Source organism: Pelodiscus sinensis, chromosome 20 (genome assembly GCF_049634645.1).
Source record: "Pelodiscus sinensis isolate JC-2024 chromosome 20, ASM4963464v1, whole genome shotgun sequence".
Lineage (NCBI taxonomy): Eukaryota > Metazoa > Chordata > Testudines > Trionychidae > Pelodiscus > Pelodiscus sinensis.
The window spans coordinates 15,965,120-15,977,161 of NC_134730.1; the positions used below are offsets into that span (position 1 = coordinate 15,965,120).

At 42.5% G+C, this 12,042-nt stretch overlaps 1 protein-coding gene across 8 annotated transcripts in view; it reads right to left on the bottom strand.

Moving 5' to 3' along the window:
- Positions 1–12,042, bottom strand: part of CA10 (carbonic anhydrase 10) — a 417,040-nt gene that overhangs the window by 339,028 nt on the left and 65,970 nt on the right. For all 8 annotated transcript variants that reach the window (XM_075903810.1, XM_075903809.1, XM_075903808.1 and 5 more), the window contains one exon: positions 3,474–3,548. In XM_075903810.1, the coding sequence (XP_075759925.1) occupies positions 3,474–3,548 (75 nt within the window). The remainder of the gene's footprint in view (positions 1–3,473; positions 3,549–12,042) is intronic.

A 12,042-nucleotide genomic window follows, 5' to 3' on the forward strand; every position in this document is an offset into this window, starting at 1 on the left:
CCTTTATTTGAAATTTAGCATAATTCTCACAAGAGAGACCAGACAGAGTGGCTGCTATTAAAAAGTCAACACTTTATTACTGACCATAATGTGGAACCTAAGAAATTATAGCCTCTTATTGTAATTACAGAGGAAAGTCATGGTTTATCAGCTTTCACTGTGCAGCCTCTGGCTTTTTAAAATGGCAATCCTCGCACCTGAAGAAGGTGCTACACACGTGAACTCTATTATTAGAAAAGCCCAGACTATTCATATTTTACCTCTGAAACGCAATTAGGAGTAACATCCCCAAAATATCCTTTTTTAAATTTTTCCCGTGTTCCTACACCAATATTGCTCAACTGTTGTAGGGCCATGGCACAAGTTCATAACAGCAGCAAAACCAAACCAAAAATCCACTTCAAATAATATTTATTTTCATGTGTGTATACCAAACACTTCTGTTACGAAGTCATCTTTGCACTCCTGACTCTTTTCAGCATGTAACAAATTAAAAAATGGAGTAATGGATTATTATGCAAATATACAAGTATGAAGAAAAATCTCCTTCCCTCCTCCATTTCACCACGTTTTTTAAAGTACTTCAGTTCTTGAATTAAATTATATTTTAGAGCATTTCTTGCATTCCATTTTTCTTTGCTTTATTTAGATGTTTTGGTTTCTAGTGAGGTGTAAAGAAACATTGAAGATGTTTTCAGAGGGATGGGCTGTAATCCTCTGGAACAATACCAAAAAACAGTGATAAAATATGGTTCAATTATATAAAGTATTCAAAAGACAAAACTTTGTAAGAGCTGGTGCATGAATACAGATTTTTTTTACTAAAACAGGGCTTTACTTATATGCGTCTGAAACAGGATCAGGGATGTAAGCAAGCAGTCAAGTAGATGACTACCTGATAAGCCTAGACTTACCAGGTAGTCAAGTCAACTACTAGCTCTGCCACACCTTGCTATCTCTTAAAAGCCGATCCCCCCCAGCACTGTCTCTATGGTGCTGCCTGCCCTCCCGCCCCATGCTGGTGCCTCTATTAGAGGCAGCAGTGTAGGGAGCGTAGGAAGGTGAGGCAGGAGACGGTGCCACGAAGCAGCCTCTGTACGCGGGAGGTGCTGGACCCGGCGCGAGCCAGGACTGAGCAAGCCCGGGTCAGTTCTGAGTCATGCCGTCTCCAGGGCTACCCCCGCTGCACCTCTGCAGTTTAAATGTAGTAGCCAGGTTGTCCGCACTCCCAGTTTCTGCTACACTAAACTTCAGCGCCGCAATGGGGTAGCTCCTGTACCCGACACAAGCCAGGATTGAGCAAGCCTTCCCTTACTGACTAATTGTGTACTCGATAAAAATGTTATTGACTACACAGTTAGTGGATTATCCACCTCTTAACATTCTTAAGCAGAATATCACATTAAAAGATCTAGGACCAGAATATTCTAACTTGGGCACTTTATGTTAGTCTCCTAAACCTATATGTAGTCCAGAAAAGCTTCCAAGAATTAACTCTGAGAATTTGCTTTATACCATATCCGTATGCAATTAAGTTTAAGCTCTACAGATGCTGTTTTTTTTTTTAATATAGTACATGGATTTCATGTTCAGAAACCCCTGGTTTAATAAGTTTTGTTTCATTTGTACCATCACTTACGTCAACATCATTTATCACTCTTGGGTTGTCATTTCTAATCTGATCCTCAGATCATACCTGCTGCTTTAACAATGAAGATATCTGATGCCTGATCAAGTTGCAGATTCTTGTTTAAAAAAAAATCTTGCACAATATGTTATTTTCTAACTTGGAGAAAAAAGTTTAGGGGTCTCTTTTGGTACTATGATACTGTCATAAAATAGTGTCACTGTTCCTGATTTCCACTAGAAAAATGTGAGCAGACATACCTTTCAATCATATTTAAAAAAAAAAAAACCTTTAAAAATATCGAAGCAATAATGGCAACAGCTGCCATTTTAGCCATCTACTTCCACAGTGACAGCAGAAGATTAAAGAACTGAACCATAATGAACACTCCTGTTCCACAAACCATTTATCTTACAAGACCATTAATTCTCCAGTCTTACTGAGCTAACAATTACAGAAGCAGCACATATATCAGAGTGTTCCATCAAGAGCATCATCAGTTATGCACCAGCCATTATAGCTGTTGCAAGGTAAATATTTCCTGAGGTTGCTGTGTCCAATGCAGGTTAAAATAGTCACATTTGCTAACAGAGATACATTCCAGTTTTCATTCTTACCTTCCCACAGTTATCATGAGCACTTCAACCACTGAACAGCACAATGTTATATATATTACTACATTTATAACAAAAGTTGGGAAAAAGAGAAAAGACACACATCTCTAAGATTAAGCTACTTGTATCTTTTCACAGGTGTCTCCACCAAAGCCTTATTGTGATATTCTGACTAACTGGTCTTTGTGACTTTTGTGATTCTAACTTATATGTGTTTTGGTTATACCTGGATTCAGCTGGTCTCAATTGTCTTTTGCCTTATTAGTATATCCCCAAGACGCTGCTTGTTTATATCCCTCTAGCATATGCTACGCTCCCAGTGTTTATTGAATGATATCATTCAATTATTATTCAATTATAATGAAGTTAACTTCATGGAACAGCCTTACTCCAGTAAGGGCTGCATCAGAACATTTCTTTTCCACAGTGCTTTTATTTTTTTTTACTGAAATAAAAAACAATGGACCCTGTCACTTCTACAGCAGAGTTATGTTTTCCTCCTTTGCCTTTGTTAATTTACTATTAGGTTTGTAGAGGCTGCTTTGGCTAATACAGACTTGTATCCATAAGCTAAATTCAGCCAATTTACAGTAAGGATGTAAACAAGTAAGTCTTTCCAGGTGATGCTTACAGGGTATTGGTAAACTAGTACCCAGGAGCAGCCCCATGCCTGCAGCCCGCTGTAGGCAGGGGGCTGGTCCAGCCCCACAGTGGTACCTGGCAGCAGAAGTTGGCAGCTGAACATGCAGGGTGGCTGGCAGGCAATGGCCACCCCATGCATGGGGAGACTGGGAGCAGAAGTGGGTTCCTCCACTCGTCGGGCTGCCAGCTCCTGCTGCCAGGTAGTGGCAGCCTGGTATGGGGAAAGAGAAAGAGCAGGATCCCGCTTACTCAGTTAACTGGTTAAACCTTAGGTTTCACATGTTAACTAATTAACCAGGATTTTACATCTCTAATTTACAGTCAGACTTACCTGTCCTCTTTCTCTTCACAAGTGAACGGAGTGTGAATTTTGTTACATTAGCATGAGAACAGTCACCACCAAGATATAACAGTGGCATTAACAATGGTGCACCTTCTGCTTATGAAGAGAGCAATGTTCTTCAGCTGATGCACCAACAAACGTCAAAGAATTCACTCTAATATATTGGTGTACACAAATGTATTTGTCCACTGTGTAATGTAAAAGCACAACCATATATGAAAAGCTTGGACTTTAAAATTGCACTTACCTGGAACAAAGCTGCCCTGGACCACCTCTTTATAGGCCCACCAGCCCTCATGGATTTTTGGTGAATTCTGTTGAGCTAGAAGGAAACAACCAAAGAAACTATAAAACTAGGGCAACATTTAAGGAAGAGTAACACGAGCAATTTCAAAACTATAATAATAAAATCATCATCATCAAACCTAAAGTGACCTAAGACTTCTGTAAGTTGGACACTCAAATTAATGGAGCAGAAACTCAGATGGTCCTGTGTAGATCCCAAATACCGGAGGTAACCAAGTCTCTGCTAGTAACACAGAGTATGGCACACAAATGAGCCATTCTGAGTCCACATCAACAGGAGAAGCTTGGCATGACTGAATTTTATTATACTACATATTTCATCCAAAAGAATTTCAAATTGCTTCTGACATATGCACCAAAATACAGCTGCTTCTGGGCTGGATGAAAGCAGTGGTTGATGGAGGAAGGAGACACTGAATTGCACAAGAGGTAACTATGAGGCTAGAAAAATCATTCAAAAATGGCCAATTGGCTACGTATAGATATGCCTGCTAGGTGCAGAAACTACCAAGGCTTTTCAGATAATCATTCTGAGAAGCGTCGTGCCATTTGAAACACAGTTTCACATGTTCATAGCACCAAAAAGTAATTTGGATCAATCATTGGGTTTTAATGCATTGGGATGGCAGCAAACACCACTTTTCTTCTGCGCCATTGCAGGGTGGAGGCTAGTCATCGAAAGGGAAATAAAAAGGGGAAAGGATGAACAGGGAAAGGGCACGTGTGAAGTGAGGTAGAGGTGAAAAGATTGTGATGAACAAGAAAGGGGACGGTTAGAGCAAACCAACAGCCAATCAGCACAGGGCAGAGGAAATCGGAGAACATTTTACAGTTTTGTTTTGACTGGAATGTCCTGAGGGCCCAAGGTTCCTTCTTTAGCTGCCTCTGACGTTTGAAGTCTCTGGCTGCTGTTAACAGCTATCTACAAAGCCACATAATGGGGGAGAAAGGGAACCCAGTAGCTGGGTTCTTGTCAGGAGTCGGGGGAGGGGAGTCTCCTACACAGTTCAGGGTGAAGGGAGACCACTGCTGAACCCTCTTACTCTCTCCACTCCTCCATCCAATGCAGCAGACCCTAGGTTGGCTCTTTCTGGGTCTACAGGCTGAAGTGTCATATAAAAGAGTATAATTATGCACCTATTCCATAGGCCGTTATCACATGCACAAATGAAGATACAGCTCATTCATGCATAATCATCTGACTATAATAGCTAGACATATACAGACCCGTCCCCCCAGATAATTAACTGCATCCAGTCATGAGAATAATCTTTTTTTTTGGTGTGTCCCACTCACACTTCCTAATATGCAGAGTTGTTGACTCGTCCCCCACGACTTGAACTCAAGTCTGACATAACTCGCCTTGATACTCGACTCATTCATTGTTTGTGACTTGAGACTCGACTTGAGACTTGCTAATTTTGTTAAATCAACTTGGTGAAAAAATTGTCCGAAAATGCCGATATTGATGGCTGGTACAAAAGTGACTTGACATTTTTTAAATTAAGACTCGAGTCTTGACTTCAGACTTGAACTGTACTGACTTGAGACTCAACTTGGACTTGGCAATGATGACTTGAAGACAACACTGCTAATCTGGGTCACAACCCTGCCAACACTTATATCTAGGTTTGTCTCAAATGTATGAGTAGTTCTACCACATCAACAGGACTACTTATGTGAATAAAGTTAAACATGTGAATAATTCTTTGACACGATTAGGGCCTAAATCTCCTTGATTCTATTAGTAAAGGAACATCATTTGTTACCTGCAGTCATTAGATTTTTCAGTCCATGTGTATTTGCCCAAATTGCTTCAGCATCATTAACTGACGGTACAGAAGATTCCCACGTACTGCCCCACCCCTTTTCTTGGTACATTATACGTTCTGTTGAACAGGAGTCGGGAGTGCAACAGACTCCATAAATCACAGTCTATGAAAATGGTCTCTGAACTACAAGTAGTCCTGAGGTGCCTTAGAGACTAATCAAAATATATAGAATCATGAACTTTCATGGGCAAAACCCACTTCATCAGGTGAATTGGAGAGCAAATAACAGAATCCAAAAGATCTATAACAACAGACACCATCATCTTCTTCTTAAACCTTTGTACTACGAGTGGAGCATAGGTCATCTACAAGTCTCCTCCACTTTACTGTCTTGAGACAAAACTTCTAGCTGACTCCAGGAGTTTTGTTGTCCTTCAGACAACAGCAGAAGTAGTACCAGTAAACTGTAGGACCTGTGTTAATGAGGCCAATTGAGTAGACTGGACGTGTCTCATACATAGCTTTTGATATGTAAATGCAGATGTTAATGGCAGGAGAAATTGGCTTTGTAACAGGCCAACCAATTAATGTCTTTGTTTAGGCCCAGAGAAACGGTGCCAAATCTGAAGGTAAATTCCGCTCTTTATCAGAGACACAAAGGCTGCATCAGATCCTGTACCACTGAAGGAAAGCTCTGTGCCAAAAGGAGGTAGGGGAGGAGTCCTACAGTCAGAGCAATACCCTAGGACAGTGGTCACACCAACCAGTAGATCAGGATCTACCGATAGATCTTGGAGTCTCTGACAAGGGAGTCTGGTTCAGTCAAGAGGTTATCAAGTGCCAGCAGGAGCCTCCTGCTTGCTGTGCTGTGCAGGGGATGGAAAGGAGGGCGCTGATGTCAAGGTGCCCTTTCCCACTCTGTATCCTGTCTCCACAGAATGGAGAGGGGGCACAACAGGACTTGGGATGAAGAGTTTGCTGGCTGCTTTTGGGAGTGGAGCAGGGCCAGGACAGGCGTGAACCTGCCTTAGCCCCACTGCAGCACCACCCAGGAGCCACCTGAGGTAAGCAGTGCCCAGTCGAAGCTCACATCCCGAAACCCTACCCCAGGCATGAACCACCTCCTGCACCTGAATACCCTCCCAGAGCCTGCGCCTAGAACCCCCTCGTACACCCCAACAGCCTGCCCCAAGAGTAGCTCAGAGCCCCCCTCAAACTTCAAATCCCTTAATCCAAGAGCACAGCCTGCACCCCAACCCTGTGCCACAGCCTGTTGAAAATGAAGGAGGATGGAGTTAGCAGGGGGCAGGCTTCAGAAAAGGGACACAAAGGAGGCAGGTCAAGCATATTTGGGCTTGAGGTAGATCTCGGATTGCACGAATTCAAAAAGTGATCTTGTGCATAAAAATATTGGAGACATCACTGCCCTAGGAGCTCTGCAGTACCAAGGACAATCAGCATGCACAAATGCACTCCCAGTTTTTTTATTTGTACTAGACCCTGTCTTTGGTTTTTTCTTTGCTTATCGAATTTTGCTTCATCAGATTTTGAGAATGAACATTATCTAGGTAGCAACCGTTTCTGACCAATGTGATCGTCTGGAACCAAAAAATTTAAACTAGAAAAAGGTACTTGTGGGGGGGGGAAAAAACCAAAAACATAACCTTTTGTTTGGCTGTCCCAGGCCTTCATCTGTGAGGTACAGAACAGACCCATCTCTCCTTGAATTCAATCAAGGCACTGTAATGATAGGGATGCTTATATGCCTACAGCACCACGGTATCTAATAGCATCCCAAACATTAATTAGAACCTCTCAGGGATGCACAAGAGTTTCATTATTCTCATTCCTTATACTGTAAACTCTTTGCCATACAGTCTTTTACATTTGTATAGCATAAAGCAAATACTCATTTTATAGATAAGTCGCAGAAGGTAGCCATATTAATCTCTATCTACAAAAACAATGAGAAATCCTATGGCACTTTAAAGACTAATAGATTTATTTGGACTATCTTTTGTGGTTAAAAACCACTTCATCAGATGCACTGGAGATAGACAAATAAATATAGATAAACCAAAGTACAGAGCTATCATGACCAAAGTTTTCAAACCAGGATTCAAAAGGTTATGTTCACATGTTATGTTCACAAAAGGTTACGTTCCCTATTTCATTATCAGTGGGAAATAGGTCAATGGAGGGATGATAGGTGTTACTAGAGAGAACTTTCTGGGTGTCTGGCTGGTGAGTCTTGCCCACATGCTCAGGGTTTAGCTGATCGCCATATTTGGGATCGGGAAGGAATTTTCCTCCAGGGTAGATTGGCAGAGACCCTGGAGGTTTTTCACCTTCCTCTGTAGCATGGCGTACAGATCACTGCTGGAGGATTCTCTGCATCTTGTGGTCTTCAAAGTATTTGAAAGCTTCAATATCTGAGACATAGGTGAGAGGATTATTCTAGGAGGGGTGGGTGAGATTGTGGCCTGTATTGTGCAGGGGGTCAGACTAGATGATCAGAATGGTCCCTTCTGACCTTAAAGTCTATGAGTCTATGTAAAAACTGATTTGGTTTTCAAAGATTCTGTACACCTGAAGATCTCTCTGAGTTTAATGGGATTTATGGGTATTCAGCACTTCTGAAAAATCAGGCCGCTTCTAATTACTGTTCAAGTATGCAATTTAGAAGCTGAAATTGAGGCACTCATATGGGAAAACTTTGGCTTTAGTGACATGTCTAGAGGAACTGAGTGGCATAGCCAGGAACTGAAATCCTACCCTGAGTTGTAGGTAGGGATGTAAGTTAGTAGCCGAGTAGTTGACTACTCTGCTATTGCATTTCCCCTCCCTTGCTGCCTCTGTATCACCGTGTTGCCTGCCCACCGCGCTGCAGCTGGAGCAGCCTCTGTCCACAGCCAGCCCCAGCTGCCACAGACAGGAGCTGCTTCGTGGCAGCAGCCCCTGGCCGTGGGGGATCCCAGCTCCCTGCTGAGACCTGCACTGACTGGGGCTGCTGGACGGCGTGAGTTGAGACTGACCAACCCCAGCTCGATCCCAGGTCATGCTGGGTCTGGGAGCTAACCCCACTGCAGCTTTGATTTTAAATGTAAAAGCCAGCTCAGTCAACTTAAATTGCAGAGCCATAGCAGCGGACCTGGTGCAAGCTGGGACTGAGCAAGCCCAGCTCAGTCCCAGCTAACACTGGATCTGGGACCGTTGCAACTCTGCATTTTAAATATAATAAGAGCCAAGCCAGCTCTTACTACATTTCAACTGCAGAGCTGCAGCAGGGATAGCTCCGGAACCCAATGCGAGCTGGGACGGAGCACTTTCCCTTATCAACTGATCGTGATTAGCCAATTACCTGCCTCTTACATCCTTAGTCCTAGGTCAGAGTCCTAACCACCAGGCCATTACTCCTCCTTGTTCTAAAGCAAATGAGACTCGCGCCAAAAAGTTTAATCACCACTGTGTGAAGCTTCTGTCAACTAAAAATGGGAATGTCCAAATTGCCTGGAGAGTTACAAAAAGACCTAGAAGATAAAGCAAAACACTTACATATGTTCCTGACTTCAAGTATTTTCATATGTTCAGAGAGTTATGGAAACATGAGCTATCCCATGTAACGTTATACTGCAAAACGTAAGCTTGCGTTTATTTAGAAGCTTTTGTACAGTGAGTGACAACTTCTGAAAGCAGACTTGCAGTCTCAAAGAATGTCGGAGTTAGCAGCTTTTTGTTAGTTTCATCTTGAGTTAAGATATTTTCTACAAGAGACTCAATTACCCCTGAGAAAATTCCAGGACTCTAATGATACTACGTTAGTTGATTAAAAATTACAAAGAGGTTGTAACAATCAGACTAAAGAGGTTAGAACACAAGGATCATTACACATTGTTCTGTCAGTCATAGAAATGGTGTTTATTTGGTTTCTCTTGACGATTTAAGTGACTGATTGCAAAGAGCACAAATGAGTGGAACTGAACTCAGTTAATGATACTGACGAAGACAGAAATCTTCTGGTTATGAGAAACCAAAGCACAGCCATTATAACACAGGAATTGAGTGGGGACCCATGGTTCTTGCAGTATTGGGCCTGTGTCAATAAAACAGGAGACATTTAATTGGAATTGCTATTCCACTGTGCACTCTTTATATTTATAGCACATTATTCAACTTTTCTATTGCAGTCTGGAGGCCTCAGAACAGGTGGGGCTTCACTGTGTTAGGCACTGTATAAACCGACAATGACAGGATCCAAACCAAAGAGCGCACAGTTGTTGAACTAACTGGATATCAAGTATTCAGATCATAAACATAGACCCTGATTATGCAGTCTGATCTGTACAGGTGGATCCCTACTCCTGCATATTCCAACAGCTCTGCAGCGCAGGTCCATATAGCCATAGGGTTCCAGCCTGTCCCTATGAGATTGCAGGAAAAATATCTCACTTGGGTAAAACTATGTCTCTACTGGGGTGAAAACGTCACAGCACCTACAAGAAGATAGAGACATGGTCCAGCAGGAGATGTCCTTGCCTGCAAGTCCATACAGAAACAGCTCTCCCCTTTGGTGCAAAGGGGTTCTGAGAACTGTAATTAAAAATTCCATGATGCTTCAACAAGAACAGAGATCAAATTTACAAATTATTCTGTTACTTAAACTCTCACCACCATTTAAAATCACGCTGAACCAGTTTGTTATACAAAGATGCCCAAAAGTGGCCACATTTCAGTAATGGATAAAGTGATACCCTTCTCTCCCCCCCCCGGTAAAGATCTTTGGGATGAAGGGCACTATGCAAGCACACATTATTTATTATAACCAGTATCTGTACACAGAACAGCGAAACCACCAATCCTACCCATTCTACAGCCAATTCTGGAGCTGAAAATACTATAATCCAGGGCTACTCAGCTTTGGAAACCCCGGGGGCCATGGAGATACTCACAGCACATGCCGAGGGCCGCAACACACGGGCTCCATTTAAGTCAGTTCTGATTATATTTATAAAAGGCAATATTTACTCGATTTCCACCTATATGACAGGCACTTTTAATGAGCAATGACAGTCCAGAAATTTAACTACTAAAACGCATATAAACAGAAGACCATTATATTGACTACTTTTCTGTTTTGGATCCCACCCACGGGCTGCAAACAGGCTGGGGGCCGCATACAGCTCATAGGCCTTGTGCAGAGTAGCCCTGCTGTAATCCATTTTAGACCATACGGGAGTGCGGGGGACAGAGATGAAGGATTCAATAGAGTCATCAATACTATAAAATTAATATACCAAAACATACAGACACAGAGATTCTGCTGTGATGTGTCCGACCTTCTATTCAATAAAGCTAAGATGAGAAAAAGCAAGATATTTGCCATCCTTCTCAACTTTTCTGCATTAGCATGGAAAGCCATCTCTCAGCTGTGTGAAATGAAGAAGAAAACTAGGTTATCAAGGCTTTGTACTTAATAATTGGATGCCTGTGCAACTGTTTCAGCTACAGGAGAAGGGCACGACCTGGCATCACTCCATGTATTTCACAGATATCAGATCTTTATCAGTTCAGCACACATGAAAATTACACACCTAAAGACTCGCTCAGGAAGCAATGTTTGAGATACTGCATCACATTCATTTAAAACACCCAAGCTAAGGCAAGAGCCCTGCCAGGCCCCATTGCTGAATTTCAGCAGCCTGTAGCCACCAAGGAAATCAAGAGGAAGGCAGATGTGTTACTTCTGGAAGGCAGTTAGGGATACAATCTCTAGGGCCACACTCTTCCCTGAACCCTGAAACCTCAACATTTAATACCAGATCGGGCAAAACATCATGCAAAAATTGTGCTGAGAAGGTCACTGAACATGACGTTGTGCTCTGCTGCACAGCGGAAGCCCGCCCTGGTGCCAGAGACCTGTTTTAACAGACTCCGCAGGGACTTGCAATGGAATGGTAAAGGAAAAAAACAGACTCAAAGCTTTTAATTCACAGAATGAAGGGGGGAGAGGGAAAAAAAGAATATGTATGCACAAACTCTTCCCCCTCAACCCCATGTGCCAATCACCATGATGCAAAAAGCCAAAAGGTCGTATTAGATAGGCAAGGATTCTGTTCTTTCTTTCTGAAACTTAATCACAACCAAAGCTGGATTAGTAATGGAACTGTGCTATGAACACCGAACTGTTAAATAAAGAACAGGCATATGGGCACTCCTTGTTGGCAATCCTATCTGTGATGCTTGCTTACACCTGACGCACATCCAGTATGGGGTCTCTGCTACCTACAGTCATGCCCATCTGACACGATGGCCTTACGCCTCTCTCAAAGAGATTTGACTTCATGGCTTGGGGATTAATCGCCAAGGAATGAGGATTTTTACATCTGCAGCCTGCATGATGCTGCAAATAGCAGCATTCCCTCAGTGTGCCTCATTTAATCCACTTGAAGGAAAAATGCAAATAAATGTCCCCCTTTACTTTATCAAACTCCTACACCGCTGTGCCACATCAAGGAGACCCTTGGCTTTATTTATTTAGGTATTTCTAGGTTTCCTGCTATGGTAATTAGGCAGTTAATTTCATATGCATCTTAAATACATGTCATAATGTCTCTTTCCCTAGTGGCTGGCCCTTATGAAGGATAAAGGACTGCTACTTATTCATAATTAAAAGGAGTCACTCCTTTAAGCTCAGTTTTTGCCGCTGATGGTTCCAGGTTCCATCCTCCACTTGCATGC